The 23,969-nt window shown below is 42.5% G+C and overlaps 1 protein-coding gene across 3 annotated transcripts in view; it reads right to left on the bottom strand.

Annotated features, from left to right (window-relative positions):
- ccdc28b (coiled-coil domain containing 28B) overlaps window positions 1-22,316 on the bottom strand; it is a 33,732-nt gene extending 11,416 nt beyond the window's left edge. For 2 of the 3 annotated variants that reach the window (XM_072246416.1, XM_072246418.1), the window contains exons 1-4: window positions 22,011-22,316; window positions 12,040-12,213; window positions 6,651-6,811; window positions 5,345-5,499 (exon numbers count right to left, since the gene is read on the bottom strand). In XM_072246416.1, coding sequence (XP_072102517.1) covers window positions 5,345-5,499; window positions 6,651-6,811; window positions 12,040-12,191 — 468 coding nt within the window. In that variant the 5' untranslated portion in view covers window positions 12,192-12,213; window positions 22,011-22,316. The other variant, XM_072246417.1, reaches the window with a different exon arrangement.
- Window positions 22,317-23,969: the final 1,653 nt, after the last annotated feature.

Below are 23,969 nucleotides of genomic sequence, written 5' to 3'. Positions count from 1 at the left end.
TCTTTTCCCATCAGTACAATAAAATGTCCCCCTTGTGTACCTCCATCAGGGAAATTTCCAAGTGAGGCATCACTGAAGACAATGAGCTTCCAAAAGCCATCTTTCAGAAGCTGTTGAAACTTCAAAACTACTTTTTCAGATTGAATTATGCACACTATCTTGTTTGCTTCATGTAAAGTTTGTACTTGGCATTTTTTGTGCTGGATGCCAAGTTGCAGGAATCAAACATGATGTCAGGTCTGCTTTGTCTTGCTACTCATAGAATCTGATCCATCTTTGACCTGAGTTGCTGAGGTTCAGCTTCACTGGGGTACATCCTGCTGTGTGGCACATCAGGATTCCATGCAGACTGTCTGTTCCATCAACAGCAAGGATGTCTAGCCCTACAACTCTGTAATGTTCCTCGCATCCAACCTGAAAGGCTGACTTTAGCTGAGGGATGACTGTTGTGGCAAAGTTTGTGATCTTCCCCATACGAGGTCACCTGCATGACAGGCGAGTACTCCAGTCACATGACATTCTGAATCTTGCCAGTAAAAACAACAGCTGGATCCACTTGTGACATCTTTCCATCTATTTTCAACATTATTTCTTTGACTCTTTTATACAGGTAGAGCGATGCATCTGCTAGACCATATACACGCTTTTGAGTTTCCACAGTGTTCAGACGGGGGAATATAAATGTCATGTGACAGCTCCATTCCCTGTAAGAATGCAGATTTTATGTCCATGCAATGGGGTTGCCAATGCTTTTGACATATAACCATGAGTAGTTGGAGAGACTGACACACATGTTGGTGAGTCTTTTTGGAGTTGTTTTATCTTCAGTTCCTCAAAACCTCCAGCCACTGGTGTGCTTTTGGTGCAATTCCTGTTGGGGTTTTTCTCATCTTGTAGACATTGTCCTTTGGCCAATGTCTCTGACTTCCTCAAACACTCCATTATTTCTCCAACTACTGATTTCATCCTGTTTTACAGATTCAGACAACACCTCCTCAGTTACTAAGACATCTTCATCTTAACATTTCTCGGATGGGCCAGCCTGATCTTTACTTGGTTCAAAATGAAGTCTGTCTATCTGTGACATGGTTCCAGGTTATCCAAGTTGTTCCATCTTCTGTTTCTCCCAGTGTTTTGCCTGCTCGTCCTAAGACTTCAGCTTTGTATGAGATACCAGTGTCTCGGTCTACAAAGCTCCATTTGTCCTGCTTTAAGACTGAAACTTCCACATTGTCTTTGCACTTGTGATGATTTCTGTTCAAGCTAGGCTGTGTCAGTCCTGAGCTGCACTCTCTGCAGGACTGTTTGTGGGCCCTCTGCTGCACTCTCTGAACACCTTCGGTGCTGTGTGACAGTGTATCAGGTAAGCGCCTTTCATTTTTTGTGTCATTCTCCATAGACTTCTGATCTTCACTTTGTGCTTTACACGTCTGGAATGATGCACTCTCACCCATGTACCTTCATGTCTCATGAATACCACAACTCCACCCTGACCAATGACAACTCCAGGGTTTTTCCATTCTGTACACTGCTCTTTTATAATACACTTTATCCCTGGTCTCATATTTCTCATCTGTAGGATGGAGATGTGCCCTCAATGCTCTTCGAATTCTCTCTGAACACTCTGCTTCAATGAAAGCCTCCCTTGACGCATGCAGTGCTGAAATATGATTCCCAACCCATTCACTCCTTGTAGTGCCTGCAGGAGCAAGTGGCCTGTTAACCACTACAGATGGAAGGTTTGGATTTTGGCTGAGCACAAGTTGATATGGGCTATAGCCATATACATTGTGCATGGTATTCTTTGCCATAGGGGCCCAATCCAGGGCTGTGTTCCAATTACAGACATTGCTTTTCTTTACCTTCAGCATTACTGTTGCACCATCTCGGATCACAAGACCCTGCAGCGGATACTGAGGTCAGCTGAGAAGATTATCGGGGTCTCCCTTCCCGCCATTACAGACATTTACACCACACGCTGCATCCGTAAAGCAAACAGCATTATGAAGGGCCCCACGCATCCCTCATACAAACTCTTCTCCCTCCTGACATCTGGCAAAAGGCACCGAAGCATTCGGGCTCTCACGACCAGACTGTGTAACAGTTTCTTCCCCCAAGCCAAAAGTCTCCTCAATACCCAGAGGCTGGACTGACACCAACCTACTGCCCTCTACTGTGCCTATTGTCTTGTTTATTATTTATTGTAACGCCACACTGTTTTATGCACTTTATGCAGTCCTGGGTAGGTCTGTAGTCTAGTGTAGTTTTGTGTTGTTTTTTTACGTAGTTCAGTGTAGTTTTTGTATTGTTCATGTAGCACCATGGTCCTGAAAAACGTCTCGTTTTTACTGTGTACTGTACCAGCAGTTATGGTGGAAATGACAATAAAAAGTGACTTGACTATTTCAGTAATCATTTGATTGTGTTGCTGCAGAAGTCCATTACTCCAAGGACTGTATGCCGTTGTTGTCTTTGGTTCAATGTTAAAGTTCTCTGCCATATCTCTGAATTCGTCATTATAAAATTTGCCACAATTACTTTCAGAGGTGAGCCATGCACACTTATCCAGAAATGGATGAAGTTTTTTTTAAACTGTCTCTGCGGACTCTTTGTACTTACAATGCTACCAGCACTGAAATGTGTGAATTCATCAGTGATGTGGAGATACTACACTCCCTGCTCCAGTTCATGTAGGTGACAGACCAACAGCAGGCTTGGGCTTTCCAAACTTTTGGCACATCTCAAAGTTGCCAATTATCTGCTTTAGAATGGAAAAATAACCTGCATCTTTGTTTCCAGAACTCCCGAGCGGTTTCTTAAGTCTATCAGTCGAAGCATGTCCAAACTGCTTGTGAAGCTTGAGCAACATTTTGCGTTTCTCATCTGGGGTCATGTCCTCTGTGACAATTAGTACTTTGTTCTTCCTAGAGATGCTGCCTGGCCTGCTGTGTTCACCAGCAACTTTTATGTGTGTTGCTTGAAATTCCAGCATCTGCAGATTTCCTCCTCTTTGCGTTTACTTCATTCTCACATTGGTTTTCAGTAATGTCTTTATCTAGAATGTTTACACAGTAATGTCCAGAGTTGGTGAGCTCAAAAGACACTGACATGCTGAAACATCGTTGCTTGGCCGTTCTCCATATCCGTTTCTGCCCCCACAGTCCGTAGGGAAGTTTTACTCCAGTAATGGAATGTTCACTGGTAACACCTCCGTTTTACGTAATGCTTTGTCTCCCTATTTTTGTGAGAATTTTCACACTTTTGGTGGAATGTTCAATCTTTCCATTTCCAAATTTTAATGCTTTGTTACTGGGTGTATCTGTTCACCAGCTCATGCACTTCATTCTGTTTTAGTTCACTTACATAGCTGTCAAGCCATTTTTCTCCTCACACTGTGTGTGTGCATGCTGTATCAGTAACAGCAGATCCTAGAGGTTCTATCATCAAAACCTGCATCAGATGCCTCTGCATTAGAGAGTGATTCCTTTGCAAACAATAATATATGGCACTCCCCTACATCTTTAGATTTGTTAATTTCTTCACTCAGCTTAACTTGTTTGGTTTTTTTTGCCCAAGTGGTAAGAACTCTGACAAGCAGCACATTTCAATCTCCTGCTGTACTTGTCTGGTGGATTTGAGCCAGTTAATGGTGCCTCGTCTGGTCACTCTGGGAACTACGCTTGCTACTCTCATTTTTGCTGAGTGAAGTATGCAGTTTCCTGACTCATTAATTCGAACTTTTGTCTTGGCGGCCTTTTCTGCAAAAATTGTCTTCAGTGCTGATTTCATAGATGCAAGTTCTGTACATGCAATTAATCCTTTATGTCTAGACACGCCATATCCAATAATTTGAAAGCTAATACTGTGTCAGGAAGTTCCATTTTGTATTTAACTTCATGCAACTGTACTTTAGTTCAAAATCAACAATATGTAGAACTGTCTCTGGAAATATTGTCAAAGTCTGAATCTGCCTCATAAATCCAATCCTTTTCTTTCTTCAGAAAACTGAGTCAAGTGCATTTATTAGTGTAGTCACACTGTAGGGTAATGTAATTGGTGGAAACGTAATTCATAGCTACCAGCATTGAGTTGGAGTTCACTTCAAGAGGCTGGTCTGACGTGATGACATAATTATGTAAAGTACTCTTACCATGCTTTATGTTCTGTATTTGGAATACAATAAATGAGTTGTTGCAGTTTTTCTTAAACATAAAATGCCTCCACCAGTTTTATTTGCAAAAACCTACAATACCGTCATCATTGTTCAAGTCTGCCATTGAAATTCCCATCACAGTCTTTCTCACTCTTCCCGAAAGCAACAGTACAACTGTAATGGCATTCTTCTTCTCTAGCTCAGTAACACAAATCCATATTCCAATTTCATTTTTCCAGTTTTCGTAAGGCTTGTTCCCATTGAATAGTGGCAAGATCCTATAGTTGGTAACCTTCCTCTACCACCATTGAATGTTAATGTTCAAACAACAAAGACAAGATTTTCTTTCGTTTTAACAACTTGACTTTCTCTTTTCACATTTGATACACAAGGCTGCCATTTTCTTACCCACCATCCCTACCTTCGTGTGCATGCGCGTAACAGGGATTGTGAACATCCCAACTGAGTGCCTACATAGCCCAAATGAACAGAACTCAACAGTTTAGCCAATTTAAATACAGGACCAAATTGAAAAGATCAGAGTGTCAGGGTCAGAGATGAGAGACGGGCCAGTGTTCAGCTCACAGCTGATGTGTCCTGATGAAGAACCTCGGCCCAAACATTAGCTGTACTCTTTTCCATAGATGCTGCCAGGCCTGCTGAGCTCCTCCAGCATTTTGAGTATATTGCTTGGTTTTCCAGCAACTACAGATTTTCTCTTGTTTGTATATAGTATACATACTTTAATAATAAATGTATCTTGAACTTGGAAATGTGCAGTACGTTCAAAGATTTGAAAAGCTTTTATACAAGGAGTAGGAGGTCTCATCTCCAGAACATCAAACTTAAGTAATTCCAACCTGATGTCCCTTCTGAATCTTTCTTCAAAATCTTTAACTGTTATGCTCAGATGTTGTCATTCTGCAGCAGACTCCGTTATATAGCAAACGAGAGAAAATCTGCAGAAGTTGAAATCAAAGTAACACACACAAAATGCTGGAGGAATTCGGCAGGCCAGACAGCACTTATAGAAAAGAGTATACAGGCCTAATGAAGGGTCTCGGCCTGAAACGTTGACTATACTCTTTTCCATAGATGCTGCCTGGCCTGCTGAGTTGCTCCAGCATTTTGTGTGCGTTGCTACCATTACAAAACATCACATTTGACATCAGAGAAAAAAGACATACTCACGTTGATCAGAAGCTGTTCGAGATTCCTGTCTGACACAACTTTTTTCTGATCCTCAGAGAGTTCCTCCACGTGGCTATCCAGGCTGAAGTGTAAATGGGCCATTTTTTCCTGCATCTCTCTCACATGCTCCATCTGTTCAAAGGAGCATTCTTTCCCTAAGGAAGATCGAGCAATTTCACAATTGCAAAAATTAACTGCATGAAGTTGAGCAGACTGCAATGCTCTCAGTCCTAATAAAGTTCACTCACATATAAAAGCAGATTTACCAAAACTGGGTTAAATTTGACCTGCCGCTCGAAATGCTGCAAATGATTTCAATGTGCTTTCACTTCAGTCTGTTTAGCTGCGTCACGGAAGTGTATTCACACGATTCAGTCAGGAACAACATTCTGCTACAGATGCAGCTTGTGATAGATGCAAAAATTTACATGTGGCTGTTTCAATATGTATGGTATTCTCCTTAACTTTATTTCTTTTTTCAAAATACCACCTGAGAGTCTTCAGGCTCCTGTACCTCCTCCCTGATGGTAGTAAGAAGAGGGCATGTCCTGGATAAATTCTTTACATTCTTGCAGTAGAATGGAGAAGCTAGATGTGTTCCTTTTGGAAAAGAGCATGTTGAGGGGACATGGAGGATATGTTTAAAATGATGAAGGATATTGTTCCCATCGACAGAGGTGTCGCCAACCATGGAACTCCAAATGACGATGCTGTACAAATGAATCAAAGCTGATACTGTATAAGAAAAAGTTCTATTTTAAAAAGTGGTTAAGGTTCTGGAATTTACAGCCAGGGTAGTATACAGATTCACTTGTAGTTCTAAACAGAAGCATACAAGTAGGCAAAGGAAAGAACTTTCAGTCTCTGCAGCAAGAGGCCGGGAGTGGCCTTTTCCAGGAACTAGACTGTTCTCAGCGGCCTCCTCCTCCTCCTCCTCCCAAACCATTTTGCGACCTTAAAGAGAACACCTTCTGACCTCGTGAAATTCAGCCAATATTACTGGGTCACTTTCGCAGGACAGATCTCATCACTGCAGGAATCACTTTATTCAAAGCATTAGACACCAACTCCAAGATAATTATATTCTCCTTTCGGTTAGAATTCCAAAAAACTGCACACTGTTCCAAATGAGATCTTGCTAAAAGCTTATACAAAATAAGTTTACCCTTGTATTCCATTACCTTATAATTTAAAAAAAATAAAGCATTTAGCTTCATCAATTGCTTCTTTCCTTTCTCTTGATACATACTTTCTGCACCTTAAGTTCGTAATTTTTAAATGTCACATTTTTGTCAACCAAACTTACCAAAAGCTTGTAGCTTCCCAGAGTGAAAATCTTTGAGCAAATGTAACAATCCACATTCCATCTCCCTCACATCAGAGACGTCCGTTAGGAAGGAGTGCTGAACTGAAGCTGGTTTAGACACTTCCGCTGGCTCCCGGGGGTTTGCTTTTCCTTTATCTGCTCTGTTTAAATGTCCAAATTATTGTAAATTTAAGGAAAGATAACCTAACGAAGGCAACTGTTTCACACAAATAAATGGCCATTTCTAAATGTCATATAGTCCCCTCAACACTGCAGAAAATGTGATGTTGGGAGTAAGGTGAAATGGGTCATTATGATCTACATTTTATTCACGTCAGTAAGAGAAGATTAAGGACACGTCAGGCCAGACAAGCATTGGTACAAATGAGTGCAACTTCAAGAGAGCAAAAGTCAAAATTTGATAAATTGGGAAATCAGTGCAATAGAGGGAGGAGGTGCTGCTTTGGTATTTAAAACTGTTAAATTACTAGAAAGTGCGCAGAGCACAGATTTCAAACAGTGTAGAACCCAGGAGTATGATGATACTGGGAAAGTGGTGTCCAAATCCAAGCTAAAAACTGGAAGGCAAAACTACAAAAAAGTAATGATAGAGATATCTGTCAGGATAACAACTGAATGAGAATTTCTAAAAGTTGATACAAGTTTGTTAGATCAGATAACACTTCTGGAAAACCTTGCATGTAACAGAAGGCCTCAAAATGGTTAAACCCCAAGGCTAAGATTTCTAATCTCGGAGACAACAGGAGTGAGCCCCTGAAAACATGATAGAGGCAAGGGATGCCTGCACGATGCACTCCACATGGTGGGTAGCCCACAGCCTTGAGTTCAGAGGAGTGAGTGGACAGGCATGTAACAGATTAGGGACATTAGAGTGTTTTTTGGGGTTAGCATATATGTAGCAAATAATTTCAGCAACTGACTTCAGCCACTAGTCTTCAGATTCAAAGATGAATTGTGGATTAAATCTAAAATGCAGCTCTGATAATGGGTTCCTAAAACCGTGAACCATAGCTAATTGGAAGTCACCACGGTTAATTGGAAGACCAAAGCAATGCTGATTAAAAGTGTTATTTGAGGTCTGTTGCGTGGCTGTGAAAAGGGTGGTGTCAGGTGGTGTGCAGTTCAAAGGAAGCATTATTAATATGGAATTGTATTTGATCTTTCGCATATAAAATGTTGTGTAGTATTGGGTTAGGCAGACCTTCCCCCATCTGATACCTGCTGTATCTCATTTTGTCAAGTAAAGAGACTACTTCATATCTACCAGTACTTCACTCCAATGACTTTGTTCATGCAACAACAGAGACAGCCAGATGTGTGATGAGCTCCATCAGTGAGTGTAGTTACAACAGAGCACCAATCCAGTACTGAACCAGAGGACAAGTAGCTCATTGAGGAGCTGAACAAGAGGATGAGAGGTAACACTTTAAAATAAGAGGAAGGGATAAATGAGCAGTTATAGTCCTGTTACTTTACTGCACATTATGGCAAGTATTTGGAATCCATCCAAGGTCCAGTGTAAAACTTCATTTAGACTTGTGAAGCCAATGGAACCCCAAGATCCATCGTTAAATCAGGGGGCAAAAAAGAAGGTCATGTTGCATTTGTTCAAAACTCTGCTGAGGCCACATTGAGTTCTGTATCAAATCTAACCATGTTCTTGGGGAAGGGTGTCAAGGCCAAGGAAAAGCCCACATCACTTGTTTTTGTTCTTGCACTTAACCTGTCCAAATCCCTTCCTCACAATATCATTTTATACATAATGTATTATCAACAAATCTACCAAAAACATGCTTAGTAACACACAAAATGCTGGTCAGGCAGCATCTATGAAAAGGAATAGTTAATATTTCAGGCCAAGGCCCTTCTTCACTACTGAATAATAAGAGTCACAGAAGGGATCATCAGCATCTTTTGAAGAGATGGGGTAGTCAGAGGAAATCAGCGTTTGTCATTAAGGACCTCTACCACTCAGGTGATGCTCTCTTCCCACTGCTACCATCAGGGAGAAGGTACAGGAGCCTCAGGCTCAGGAAGAGTTATTACCCCTCAACCATCAGGCTCTCAAACCAGAGGGGATGGCTTCACTCACCCCATCACTAAACTATTCCCACAACATAAGGTCTTGCTTTCAAGGACTCTTCATCTCATGTTCTAATATTTATTGTTTATTTATCATTATTCTGTACTTCTTTTTCTTTTTGTATTTACACAGTTGTCTTTTGCACACTGGTTGTTTACCCATCTTGCGTGCAGCTTTCATCAACTCTATTGTGTTTCTTTGTATTTACCATGAATGCCCACAAGAAATTTACTTCGAACTTTTTCAAAGGGTGGAAATGCCAAACATTAGAGGGCATGGGTTTAAGGTGAGAGGGCAGAGTTTAAAAGAGAATTTTGAGGCAAGTCTGTTAGAAAGTGATGGTGCCTGTCCCTATAACTAAAGCCCTCAGTTGCAGATACTGTAACTTCCTGATGAATCTGCTTAGCACACTCTATATTGCTATCACAAACCTTCCTGTGGTGTGGTGTCCAAAATAGTACTGCACACAATATTCCAAGTGCGGCCTGACCAATGCCTCGTACAACTGCAACATGATGTCTGAACTCTTAATACTCAATGCCTCAGCCCATGGAGAAGCATACCAAATGGCTTCTTCATGACCCTATCCATCTGTGCCTGCACACAAAGTCCCTTCTATTTACTGTCAGTATTAGACATCCCAAAATGAATTACCCCACACTTATCTGGATTAAACTCCAACTGCCAGTGGCCAACTGAACATCCAACTGACCTATATCCTTGTCTTTTCACACCTTTTAGAAACATTTTTCTAATCAGTTCTATCAATGTTTTTCAATTCAAGTTTAGAATGTGGATATTGATTATAAAATTGCATTTATTACCTATTCTAATTTCCTTTGAGAAGCTGGTGGCGAACATCCTCAAATCTCTGCTCTGCTTCTTGGTCAGAATCTCACTGGGAGGGAATTCCAAGCTTAACTATGGCAGAAAGATGAATATTTCCATTTAAAACTGGCAGTTAAACTCTATACAACACTGCGGACTATTATCTAAATGGGGGAAAAGGTTCAAACATCAGAGGTGCAGAGGGACTTGGGAGTCTTCGTGGAAGACACCCAGAAGGTTAATTCACAGGTTGAGTCTGTGGGAGAGAAGGCAATTGCAATATTAGCATTTATTTCAAGGCGAATAGAATATAAAAGCAAGGAGATAATTTTGAGGCTTTATTAGACACTAGTCAGGCCACACTTGGAGTACTGTCAACAGTTTTGGGCCCCATATCTCAGAAAGGATGTGTTGTCATTGGAAAGAGTCCAGAGGAGGTTGACGAGGATGATTCCAGGAATGAAGGGGTTAACATATGAGGAGCATTTGGCTGCTTTGGGCCTGTACTCACTGGAATTTAGAAGAATGCGGGCGGGGCAGAAATCTTCATTGAAACCTACCAAAAACTGAAAGGACTAGATAGGGTGGATATGAAGAGGATGTTTCCTATAGTGAGGGTATCCAGAACTAGACGGCAGAGCCTTAAAATTGAGGGGTGACCTTTTAGAAAAGAGGCAAGGAGGAATTTTTTTTAGCCGAAGAGTAGTGAATCTGTGGAATGCTCTGCCAGACTGCAGTGGAGGCCAAGTCTGTGGGTATATTTAAGGTGGAAGTTGATTATTTTCTGATCAGTCAGGGCATCAAAGGATATGGCGAAAAGGCAGGTGTATGGGGTTCAGTGGGATCCAGAGTCAGCCCTGATGGAATGCCAGGGCAGACTCGATGGGCTGAAAGGCCTATTTCTGCTCCTATGTCTTATGGTCTTATTACGATCACCTTTCCACAGAAAATCTTTCTCACTTTACAAGGTCATTAATTCCCGGAGGGGAAGGCCCCAAATCCTCGGCTTTGCCTATTGCCTGTTGCCGGGGCTGGGGTCAAAGCGCTCAGCAGGGATGGTGCTCGGTGTCGGAGGGCTGGTTGGAGGCTCGAGAGTTTCGGACGGATTCAAGAGTTGGCTGTGGTCAGGTGTTTCCAGGGTGCTGCATCGGCAAGTTTGTGGCACTGGAAGTTCATGGCAGAAAGAGAGTTTCTCTTCCTTCTGCTGTCTGTGTGAGATGATGGGACTTTCGAAAGACTTTGAGACTTTTTTTTACCGTGCCCATGGTCTGTTCTTTATCAAATTAAGGTATTGCTTTGCACTGTTGTAACTATGTGTTATAATTATGTGGTTTTTGTTGAATTTTTTTAGTCTTGGTTTGTCTTGTGTTTCTGTGATATCATTCTGGAGGAACAAATTGTATCATTTCTTAATGCATGCATTACTAAATGACAATAAAAGAGGACTGCGTGTCCTCATAATCTAATCTAATATAATCAATTCTGTCTCATCACACATGGCCAAGTCTTAGACTGTTCACTGATAAGACTCTATAACATATGGTCCAAGGAACTGTCACAAATGCATTGTGAGCTTATCCTCGAGTCTAAAAATTCCCATAATTATTGTTTTATTTATTATTTCTTTTCACATAATAACTTGTCTAGCAAATCCAATACTATACCCACGAGATTTCTGTCTCTTAGTGTTTCTAATCTCCACACTGAACTTGCTGACCATCTGAGCCAAGATCCTTTCTCAATAGTTTTAACGTAATCCTTTATTACAGGAGCTTCTCACGCACCCATCAGCACCGCTTTCCAATTGCCTATCCTTCGGAAGTGTCAAATACTATGGGATGTTCATTTCATCATTGTGACTACCGTAAACCGTGCCTATCACACTGAATCTCTCTTTGTTCATTTTCCTATTTCATCTGTATTGCTACTGTTGCTTCATGCATTTAAATAAAGAGTCTTTAATTTTAACTTTTTTGTTGGTTGTACTTTCTGGCACAGAGTTCACCATTACCCATTGCCCCATCTTTTTGTTAAATTTCTAACATTCCCCTTAACTAAGCCCTTTCTCCCATTGTTCATCTTTAAAGCTCATTTACAATACTTGTAAGTCATTTTCTTTAGATGCTGGTCTCAGTTTGGTTCAGCTAAAGCTTGTCCTATCGACCTACTCCCTTTCTTCAGTCCTAGTGCATCCTCATGAATTAGAACCCTTTCTCCCACAACAGTCCTCGAGGCACACATTCAATGGGTGATCCATTTGATCCAAAGCCAATTTGTTCACAGCTCATGTGCACTTCTGCTTTACCAAGTTTACCTGCTAATGTATTAAAGTGCCAAGTGTGGTGAGAAATCAAATGTGAATGTGAAGCTGGATGGAACAGATTGCTGAAAAAAATATACACTTTACAGTGAAAATCAAATTATGTTTGAAACTTCCTCCACTAAGTCAGCACCAACCTTTTCAATGTGGATTTAAGTTTTGGTGAAGAAGGCTGGGGTGACGCTGCAGAGAAAGCCGTGGCCATGTGGGCTGACACCGGAGATCTTCCTAGCTTGCCGTGCTGGTACAAGGTCACCTTTGGACTTGCTGGCTTCAGTCTTTCTTCCATTCTCAGACGTTTCACTTTTCCACTACAGCAGATCAAAATAAACCAGCTCAGCAAACTTGTCCTTTTAAACCTTTACCTAACATTGAGATTTACTTTCAAGGAGATGGTTAATACATTCGTTAACACACATTTCATTATTTCACAACATATTAAACTTGATTCTGATTATTTAAGTATTTATGGTTCTGCCAACAGAACTAAACACAGCTGCAAACTGGTAAATTAATGGCATTGGTAAACACACCACCACGGGACAATGTACCATCACTGGGAAGACGTACCGTCGTTTGTTAATTCCTCTATTATTATTCCACATGCTGAGGTAAAGTGAAAAGTTTTGTTTCTCTAGCCATCCAAATGGATTATTTCATCACGTTAGTGAATCAAATCAGTACAAGGAAAAAGAACAGAATGCAGAATACAGTGTGATGGTTGCAAAGAAGGTGCAGTGCAGACAGGCAAATAATGCAAAAATCATAACAAGGTGGATTGTCAGTTCAAAAGTCCTACTAGGGAACTGTTCATTAGTCTTATAACAGCGAGACAGAAACATATGGCAGTGCATGGTTTCAGACTTTTGTATCTTCTACCTAATGGGAGAGGGAGGAGAGAGAATGTCTAAGGTTAATTATGCAGGCCACTTTACCAAGGCAGTGAGGAGTGTCAGTAGAGTCAATGGAGAGGAGGTTGGTTTCTGTAATGTGTTGAGCTTTGACCACAACTCTCTGCAGTTTCTTGTGGTCTTGGGCAGAACATGGGCCATACCAAGCTGTGAAGCGTCGGGAAAGCGTGCACAAAGTCAACGACCAGCTCTTTTGTTTACTTTCATTGAAAGGTCACTGTCATCACACCATGCCTGATATTCAGCCTACGACAGTGGTATCATATAAAAACATTGATGGAATCTGGCCAATTCTTTCAGGAAGTCAACGGTTTTGAAAAGAAACAGTGGGACATAGGTCAGCTGGGTAGTCAACAGAGCACCAATGGATGGAATTCAATACCGACAACAAAGTAATATAGTTTGGAAAGTCAGATTCTGGTAGACATGCAGAGTACACGGCAAGCTCTCTGAAAGTGGTAACACGGGTGAAAGCAAACATTGTGTTTGCCTTCTCAGGCACGAAGAAAATCGTGTACAGTACTGGTTGCCACACCTGTAGGAAGGACGAAAGATCACAGGGTACTACACCACAGAAGTAGATCCTTCAACCCACCTCACCTGTGCAAAATTATTATTCTGCCTAGTCCCATTAACCCAAACCTGGTCCATGGGTCTCCATACCCTTCTTTACACGTATTTATCCCAATTTCTCTAAAATGTTGCCATCAAACCCACATATTCTACAGCTCTTTCCACATTCTCACCACCCTCTCACTGGACGTGAAGGGATTCACCAGGATGCACACTCACACCACCCTGAGTGAGGATGTGTAGAGATTCACCAAGATGTTGCCTGGAATGGAAGGCTGTAGATATAAGGAGGGATTAGAAGGGTTTACACTTATTAAGATGCAAGAGGCTGAGGGGTGACCTTACAGAGGTTTACAGAATCATGAAAGACATAGATAGGAAAGATAGCCTTTTTCCTGGGACAGGAAAATCTTGATCTGTAGGCAGAGATTTAAGGGTAAAGTGGTGATCTGAGGAGTATGTTTTCCACACACAGGTTGGTGAATACCTGGCTATGAGTTTCCAGGGGTGTTGGTGGAAGCAGATAAAATTACAAAATAAAATGCTGGAAGAACTCAGCAGGTCAGGCAACTTCTATTGAAATTAATAACAGTCGATGTTTCGGGCCAAGACCCTTCATCAGGACTGGAAAGGAAGGGGGAAGGTGCCAGAAATAAGAGGGTGGGGGAGGGGAAGGAGATTGAAGATCACGGAGGGGGAGCAGTGAGAGAGGGTCTCACTGAGGTCGAAGGTCAGAGGGCAGTAGAGGGGGAGCAGTGAGAGAGGGTCTTACTGAAATCAAAGACCATAAGGCCATTAAAAGCAGAATTAGGCCATTTGGCCCACCTAGTCTGCCATTTCATCATGGTTGATCCAATTTTCCTCTAAGCCCCAATCTCCTGCCTTCTCCTTATATCCCTTAATGCCCTGACCAATCAAGAATCTGTCAACCTCTGCCTTAAATATACATAAAGACTTGACTTCCACAACAGCCTGTGGCAAAGAATGCCACAGATTCACCACTCTCTGACTAAAGAAATTCTTCATTTCCATTCTAAAAGGATGCCCCTCTATTCTGAGGCTGTGTCCTCCGATCTTAGACTCTCCCACCATAGGAAACATCCTCTCCACATCCACTCTAGCAATGCCTTTCACTATTCAATGGGTTTCAATGAGGTCACCTCTCATTCTTCTGAATTCTTGTGAATATAGGCCTAGAGCCATCAAACACTGTTCATTTGACAAGCCATTCAATCCTGGAATCATTTTTGTGAAGCTCATTTGAACCTTCTCCAGTTTCAGCACATCCTTTCTAAGATAAGGGGTCCAAACTACTCACAATACTCCAAGTGAGGCCTCACCAGTGCTTTATAAAGTCTCAACATTACATCTTTGCTTTTAAATTCTAGCCCTCTTAAAATGAACATCAACATTGCATTTGCCTTCCTCGCCGAGGTCAACCTGCAAATTAACCTTTAGGGCTTCAGCACAAGGGTTTCTAAATCCCTTTGCACCTCAGTTTTTTGTTATTTTCTCTCCATTTAAAAATAGTCAACTCTTTCATTTCTTCGACCCAAGTGCATGAACGTACACTTCCCAATACTATTTTCCATCTGCCACTTCTTTGCCCATTCTCCTAATCTGTCTAAGTCCTTATGTATCCTTTCTATATCTCAAAATATCTACACCTCCACCTATCTTCATATCATCTGCAAACTTTGCAACAAAGCCATCAGTTCCATCATCCAAATCATTGACATAAAATGTTTAAAGAATCGGTCCCAAAACAGTCCCCTTTGGAACACCACTAGTCACCGGCAGCCAACCAAAAACAGGCTCCCTTTATCTCCACTCTTTGCCCCCAGCCAATCAGCCACTGCTTTATCCAAGCCAGAATATTTCCTGTAATACCATGGGATCATAGCTTATATCATATCCTTATGTGTGGCACCTTGCGAAAAGCCTTCTGAAAATCCAAGTATTCAACATCAATCAATTCTCTTTTGTCTATCATACTTGTCATTTCTTCAAAGGATTCCAGCAGATTTATTAGACAAGGTTTTCCCTTGAGGAAACCATGGGGACCACGGCCTATTTTATCATGTGCTTCCAAGTACCCTGAGACCTCATCCTTAATAATCAACTCCCAACATCTTCCCAACTACTGAGGTCAGACTAACTGGCCTATAGTTTCCTTTCTTCAGCCTCTCTCCCTTCTTGAAGAGTGGAGTGATATTTACAATTTTCCAATCTTCCAGAAGCATTCCAGAATCTAGTGATTCTTGAAAGATCATTACTAATGCCTCCACAATCTTTTCAGCCAGCTCTTTCAGAACCCTGAGGTGTACACCACCATCTGGCCCAGGTGACTTATCTACCTTCAGACCTTTCAGTTTCCCAAGAACTTGCTCTCTAGAAATGGTAACTTCACACACTTCTTGACCCGACACCTCGAACTTCCACCATATTGCAAATGTTTTCCACAGTGAAGACTAATGCAAAATACTTATTCAGTTTTGTCTTCCATTTCTTTGTCTCTCATTACTAACTCTCCAGCATCGTTTTCTAGCAGTCTGATATCTACTCTTACCTCTCTTTTGCACTATGTGTCTGAAGAAAATTTTGGTATCCTCTTTAATATCGGGAAGAGGAGAAGATGGCGGCGCGACGCAGTGCGCAGTGGCCACTCCGGTGAATGATATCTGTTATCTGTCAAGTAGGGTGCCGTGCACAATCCTGATTTGATGGAGACAGACGTGAGAGTACGGAGGAACATCTGGAAAAGCTTCTGAAATGCCTTCTTCGCTGCCGCTGCTACTGTGTGATCCAGAATCTCCGGAGAAGGCCCCAAGTCCTCGGCTTTGCTTGTTGCTCAGCGGCTGGGGCAGGGTCGAAGTGCTCAGCAGAGACAGTGCTCAGTGCTCGGTGTTGGAGGCTCGAAGTTTTCGGACGGACTCAAGAGTCGGCTGTGGTCGGATGCTTCCAATGCATCGGCAGTTGTCAGCGCCTGGAGGTTTATGACAGGGAGAGCTTCCCCCTTTTGCCACCTGCTATCGGGACTATTAGGAGTCGATGGGAACTTTGAGACTTTTTTTTTACCGTGCCCATGGTCTGCTCTTTATCAAATTATGGTATTGCCTTGCACTGCTGTAACTATATGTTATAATTACAGTATGTGGTCTTGTCAGTGTTAGTCTTTGGGCTGTCCTTTTTCTTTGTGATATCACTCTGGAGGAACATTGTATCATTTCTTAATGCATGTATTTCTAAATGACAATAAACAAGGACTGAGTGTCCTCATAATCTAAAAAAAATATTGTTGGCTAACTTACTTACAATATTTCATCTTTACCTTCTTAATGACTTTTTTAGTTGCCCTGTTGGTTTTTAAAAGCTTCCCAATCCTCCAATTTCCTACTAATCTTTGCTCTATTATATGCCCTCTCTTTGGCTTTTATGGTGGCTTTGACTTCGACTTCTCTTGTTAGCCATGGTTGTGATCTTGCCTTTAGAATACTTCTTCCTCTTTGGAATGTACTGTTTATATCCTGTGCCTTCCGTATTGCTTCCAGAAATTCCAGCCTTTGCCGCTCTGCCATCATCCCTGCCAGTGTTTTTCATTTTTTAACCAAGTGAGCAACGCACCCCCTCTGCCCGCCTGTCCTTTTAACACAAGCTCCCAGCTATAATCTCCTTTCAGCCATGCTCAAGTGATGCCTCAATATCATACATGCCAAGTTCATCTACTGTGAACTGTGCTACAAGTTCATCTACCATATTCCGTATACTGCGTGCATTCAACTATAACACCTTCACTCCTGCATTCACCCTTTTCAATTTTGTCCGCCTTCATCCTGTTGAATGCGACCCTGCCCCATCAACAGCTTCTCCTCACTAGAGGGAGCAAGAGACCACAAAAGGCGAGCAGCGTGAGAGGGTCTCACTGAGGTCCAAGGTCAGGCAGCAGAGGGGGAACAGTGAGGGAGAGTCTCACTGAACTCCCAAAGAGATTAAACTTCTGCAGGGTAGGCATACCTCAAAGAAACTTCCCAGTATCTGCAAAATTTCATGTTTACAATTCCAACACTGTAAAGGCATTTGCAGAGATGCCTGGGCAGGACCAGAGTAGAGGGAATATGGGCAAATGGAATGAGTGTAAACAGTTAGCATGGACAAGCTGAGATGAGGGGCCCACCTCTCCGCTGTACATTCCTGATATATAATGCAGATGAGTATATTCTCAGATTGATATTTATTTTTATTTATCACATGTACATCAATTGTAGACTTCAGAAAGGTTACGGTGAGGGAGCACACATCAGTACTCATAGAGGGATCTGAAGTGGAAAGTGTGAGAAATTTCAAGGTCCTGGGTGTCAGTATCTGAGGCTCTAACCTTATCCCAGCATATCAATGCAATTAAAAAGAAGGCATGGCAGCAACTGCATTTCTTAGGAGTTTGAGGAAATTTGGTATGTTGCCAAAAATGCTTGCAAATTTCTACAGATAGTCTGTGGAGAGCATTCTAACTGGCTGCAGTTCTTCCTATAGATGCTGCCTGGCCTGCTGCGTTCCACCAGCACTTTGTGTGTGTTGCTTGAATTTCCAGCATCTGCAGATTTTCTGGTGTTTGCAGCTGCATCGCCATTTGGTATTGTGAGGGGGTGGGGGCAGGGGCTACTGCACAGGATTGAAAGAAGCTGCAGGAAGTTGTAAACTCAGACAGCTCCATCATTGACACTAACCTCCCCAGCATTCAGGACATTTTCAAGGAGCAATGCCTCAAAATGGCAGCATCATTAAGGACCCCCATCACACAGGACACGCTGTCATCAGGAAGGAAGTACAGAGCCTGAAGTGAAGGCACACACTCAATTCAGGAACACTCTGCCATCTGATTTCTGAATGGACATTGAACCCATGAACACACACTCTTACTGTAATTCGTTTTTTTTCCCTCTATTACTACGTATTGCAATGTAATGCTGCTGCAAAGACAAGTTTCATGACATACAGTGTGCCAGTGATACTAAAACTGATTCTGAAACACACAGTGACTAGCATTAGGAATGTCTTCAAGTGGGTGAAGGACAAATGCCGAGATGGTGTGATGTGCATTTGCATCTTTTTTATATTTGTTTGCTCATTCTCTAACTGTACATATCAATCTGTCAGATAGACTGCTCTGAGAACAGTGCAATCACCTCAACTGCTGCCTAACCCCATCACAGATACTCACCTCCCGTCCTCTGCATCTCTAAGCTGTTTTCCCTCTTTTGCAGTTCCAGTAAAGAATACTCTGATGAAGGGTACTCCCTTCACAGACGCTGCTTGACCACTTTCCAGCATGTTCTGTTACATTGCTATATATTTCTGTCAAATGCTTTGTAAATGATGTGTGGAAAGAAAGTCATGATAAGCAGGAATCAGTGACTCGTGCTCTCAAAACCACTTTGCCTTATGGTCACAATGCAGGGAGAGAATTAGCAGAAAAGCATTGTGAGGTTACTGGTGAAGAATGGGTGAATTCCAGTGTCTTCTGCTCTTATGGAAAGACTCAGGCTGTGCTGCTTGTACACTGAGTGCGGCAAATGCCTTACAGGTACCACTTGGAAGAAGATATTGCCAACGAACAATGCTACCAAAGGTGACATCCTCAGGATGGTTTACGAAGGCAACTCCTTTCACTTCTTTTACACCTTTATATTTCAGACATGGTTCTACTACTGTTAGAGCTAGTTATCTATATTCTAGCAGTGTGATTTTGGGCTGGTCGGGCGATCTGGCACTTAGTTGTCTCCGAGAGTGTTGCACGAGGCTGCGACCAAAGCTTGTGGCATGGAGGCCAGGTGTGACCCATGACCAACTCCATCCCTCATCGACCTTGCTGAGGAAGATTGAAATCACCGAGACAGGTGCGGAAGGCAAGTGAGTGTTTAGCCTCTTGCTCGCTGCTGCCGGTGAATGTGACAGTTTCTCAATGCTCCCGACAGTTCAATTGATCTCTCTCCCCCTTGACAGTACCAGAACGATGTTTAATCAATGCGGATTTTAGATTGGGATTCTAATTCCAGTTTATGATGTGTTCTAGTTTCTAACTCTAGTTCCAATCACTCTTTTTTGTTAATATTTTTGGGCAACTTTTGAATCTGGTGGCCTGCAGATAACAAACAGTGAACTTAACTGTACTGTACTTCAATTTTGCTGCATTTTATATTGTGTTTTTGATCGATTTTTTGGCTGACATTTGTGCTATTTCTATTGCGCATGGGGGTGGGGGAGATTTAATGTTTGATGTTTTTCTTTGAGTAGGTTGATTAGATTAAACTTTATTGTCATTGTGCCGAGTACAGATACAAAGCCAATGAAATGCAGTTAGCATCTAACCAGAAATGCAAAGAATAGTGGTATTTACAAAATAACTGCGAATAAAAAAAGTGCTACAGCACACAAATATAAAAGTACTGAGACAGTACAATATGGGTGCAATACTGCTTAGCACTGTGATGTGAGGTTCAGCAGGGTCACAGCCTCAGGGAAGAAGCTCTTCCTGTGCCTGCTGGTGTGGGAGCGGAGGCTCCTGTAGCGCTTACCGAATGGGAGGAGAGTAAAAAGTCCATGGTTAGGGTGAGAGGCATCCTTGATAATGCTTCTCACCCTGCCCAGGCAGCGTTTATGGTATATGTTCTCAATGGTGGGCAACTGGGTGTCGTTAATCCACTGGGCAGTTTTCACCACACACTGGAGTGCTTTGCGGTCCAATACAGGACAATTGCCATACCACACTGAGGTGCAGTTGGTGAGTATGCTCTCAATGGTACAGCGGTAAAAGTCAGTCAGTATCCTGGGACAGAGGTGAGCTTTCTTGATGCTCCGCAGGAAATAAAGGCACTGTTATGCCTTTTTGATCAGGATGGTGGAGTTCAGGGACCAGGTGAGATCCTCGGAAATGTGGACACCAAGGAATTTGAAGCTTGATACACGCTCCAGTACAGCTCTGTTGATGTAGATGGGGACGTGAGTGTGGCTCCTAGCATGCCTGAAGTCCACAATGATCTCCTTGGTCTTCTGGGTGTTAAAGGCCAGGTTGTTGTCGGCACACCACGCGGCCAGGTGCTGGACTTTGCCCCTGTAGGTTCTTCTTTGTTTCAGGACTGTCTCTGAGAAGCCGAATTTCAGGAATGTATACTGCATACATAATCTGATAATAAATGAATGTACTTTGAATTGAATCTTTGAGAGGACCAGACTGTGCTGCTTCTACACTGACTGAGTGCAATGACTGACTGTACGGGTACAAATAGAATGGGAAGGGCCAGATTGTGCTGCTTCTACACTGACTGAGTGCAATGACTGACTGTACGGGTACAATACTAATGGGAAGGGCCAGGCTTTGCTGTTATCTACTGACTGAGTGCAATGACTGACTGTACGGGTACAATTCTATAACAGGAGAATACATTCATGGAACGCTGGAACAGCACATGGTTACACATCTGCTGTGCTGAATTGACCGAGTCCACTCCAATTAAATTACATCTTCCTGATCAATGATCCTCATAATTGTAGCTATTAAAGAACAAGTTTCAACTAACCCCGAACAAGGTCAGCAAATCAGAAACACAAGAGATTTTGCAGGTGCAGGAAATCCAAAGCAACAGACACAGACTGCTGGAGGAACTCAGCAGGTCAGGCAGCATCCATGGAGATGAATAAACAGTTGACATTTAAGGCCACAACCCTTCATCAGGTCCTGTCCTGATAAACAGTCTTGGCCCAAAATGCGGACCTTTCTCCCCCTCCACAGATGCTGCCTGACCTGCTGAGTACCTCCTACTCTGGAAGGTCAGTTTGTTTTTAGTAGTAGTGGTGCTGGGAGAGCAATAGGTAGAATAAACGGAATCTCTGAAATAGTGGAGTTGGGGGCCAGTTACAAGCACATTGTGCTTCTTTGTCTAATGTGTTGATAAAAGAAAACATTTCTAAACTGAAATTTAAGTTAACTTCTCTCTTTTTTTGCTCCCTGGTACCCACAAAGAGTCTGGGACCCCAAACATGAATGGTTTCTGTTTCCACAGAGGCTACCTGACCATCAACAATGACTTTCCTATTTTTTAAACCACTTCTCCCCATCCACAACAAGCTTGCTAGTGGCCAGTGAAAGAGGCATTAGTCCAAAGTGTGATACACACAAAATGCTGCAGGGACTCAGCAGGTCAGGCAGCATCCACGGAAATGGATCGTTAGTCAATGGTTCAGGCCCAGACCCTTCTCAGGGCTGCCCATGATGTGATGTGCCTAAGTGGTAAATCACTAAAACATCCCCAATTCCAGACTAGGTATTGAACTCTCCAACTTCGGGTTACTCGCTGTTACTGAATGAGAACCGGCCTTGGCTACCAATAATTATTACGCAATTTTTTAAAATACTTTTTGTCTATAGTCCATTAGCACCACATAAGGCAGAGAAAAAAAGTTAACTGATTTTAATTGTCGCTAAACTAACTTGAAAGATTGTCTGTTTTCTTCGCAGACGCTGACCGACCTGCTGCGTGTTTTCTTCTGTCATTTCAGCTTGGGATTTCCATTTTGACACACTCAGCCAGAACTCAGCCACACACACACATCCGCGGCGGGTCACGAACCTACAACGCGAACTCTGCTTCTCCCTTTGCAGCCGCTGTCCGACCTGCGAGTGTTTCCAGCATCTTCCGCTGTCTCCACCGTTAGGATCGTCGGCGCCGCTACCGAGTGCCGCCCATTTCAAATGGAGACTGACTCTGTCTCAATTTACTTCATTTCTCGAATTATTAAGGGCTTTTAAATCACCCACATCGCCCACTGTCTTCCTAAACAGACTCCGCCGCCGACCGGCTCCGGGCTCAAAATCTGAACCTTTACCGGGAGCCGAACGACGCGTCGCGGCCGGTAACAATGTAATCCCACAGGGGGCGGGGCAACGGACCACCAATTACCGCCTGGGACCAATGGAATGATCGTCCCGCCCTCGACGTGCTACGTCACCTGTGTGAGCGTTTTTGACGTCGCGTCCCGGATGAGGAAGCAGGAAAAGCTGGTTCACCAGGGAGTGGCGGGGTGGCGCTCGGAGGGACTGGATATCGGACCTACAGAGTGGGCACAGACCGGTGGAGCCGAAGGGCTTGTATCCATCCGTGCGTTTTATGTTCTATACATGAACCTGATCCATTCTTAGCACATCCAGCCTAAATTCCCCAAACGGTATTATCTGCATCACCAGCATATTCCACACTTTAAGTTAAACTATTCCTCTCCACAAATCCCTTTAAACTTTCCCCCATCCCACTTTAAATACATGCCCTCCAGTGTTTAAGACTAACACTTCTATCGCCTCAATTTCCAGAGAAAACATCCAAAATTATCCTTTTAGCTAATACTCTCTAATCCAGGCAGCCTCCCAGTGAACCTCTCTTGCACCTTCCCCCAGTCCTTTACATCCTTTCAGTAAAGAGACATCCAGTCCTCGAGTTTTATAGAATTGCAACTGCCCTTACCCCAATGCACATGTGCCTCACCACTCTGTTACTACCCACTCTACAGGTGTTGCTACTTTCAGGGAACCATGGACTCTGTACATAAATTTGTAGTTTCCACCATTTACTGTATATTCTTTCCATCTCCAAATATGGTTCTACAGGAATCAATATGATTAGCATCAGAAATAGAAACATTGTACCATGGATGCCTAATGAGACATGAAAAGAACAAACAAAAACAGAAAGCAATGAAAATAATATCATTGTTCTGGGAGTTGTTAAACATCCATTCAAAAATCAGGTCATGAAGACAAGATGTGAAAAGATAATGAAGACGTGAACAAGTGTGCAACTGTCCTCATTGATTTTTTGTTTGCTTATGAACTTTGAGAAATCACAAAATTGAAGACACAGGAAGGAGTCATTTAGTGTTTCTTCATTTCTTCTGTGAATTACAGATATCCCCAATGAACCCCCATCTTTGGTTACCGGGTCCAGATTCTGCAAGATCCAAGTGTTCAAGTACATAGTGTGTATAGAAGTTTAAATATTGAGGATGTCTGTGTCCACTACACGTTCAGGAAATGAGTTCCACACAGCTCATCTCAAGATTGAAAGAAATTCATCTCTTTACTAATGCACCAATTATTCCTATCTATGGCTCTTAGTTTATGATTCTTCACTAGGAGTACAGGGATCCTTCCTATCTACACTTCCAAATCTTCATAACTTGTGTAACTCAATTAAGTCTCCACTTGAAAGCAAATATTCTTGGTTTCAAATCTTTCCTCACAGCCAGTTTTCCACTGATGGCAACACTTTCATTAATCTGAAGATACTTCAGGATTTACAGAAGTTGCTTTCTGTTGTGAATTTACAAATCAGATCAACCACTATAGATTGCATTGTGTAACAGGCTTGAGATGCTTTAGGTCATTGTGGTTAAAGCCTCTCTCACCTTCGCCCGTATAATCACAGCCCTGGAGATGCACATCAACCCCTGGGACACATATACCAAAGGTTTCTCTATTCTTTCACACTGTTCAATTTCTTCACCTTCATTCATTTTTTTTCACCCTTGTGTGTGTC

This window comes from Mobula birostris, chromosome 29 (genome assembly GCF_030028105.1).
Source record: "Mobula birostris isolate sMobBir1 chromosome 29, sMobBir1.hap1, whole genome shotgun sequence".
Taxonomy (NCBI): Eukaryota; Metazoa; Chordata; class Chondrichthyes; order Myliobatiformes; family Myliobatidae; genus Mobula; species Mobula birostris.
Note: the sequence above shows the minus strand (reverse complement) of the source record. Positions and strands in the feature narration are given on the sequence as shown.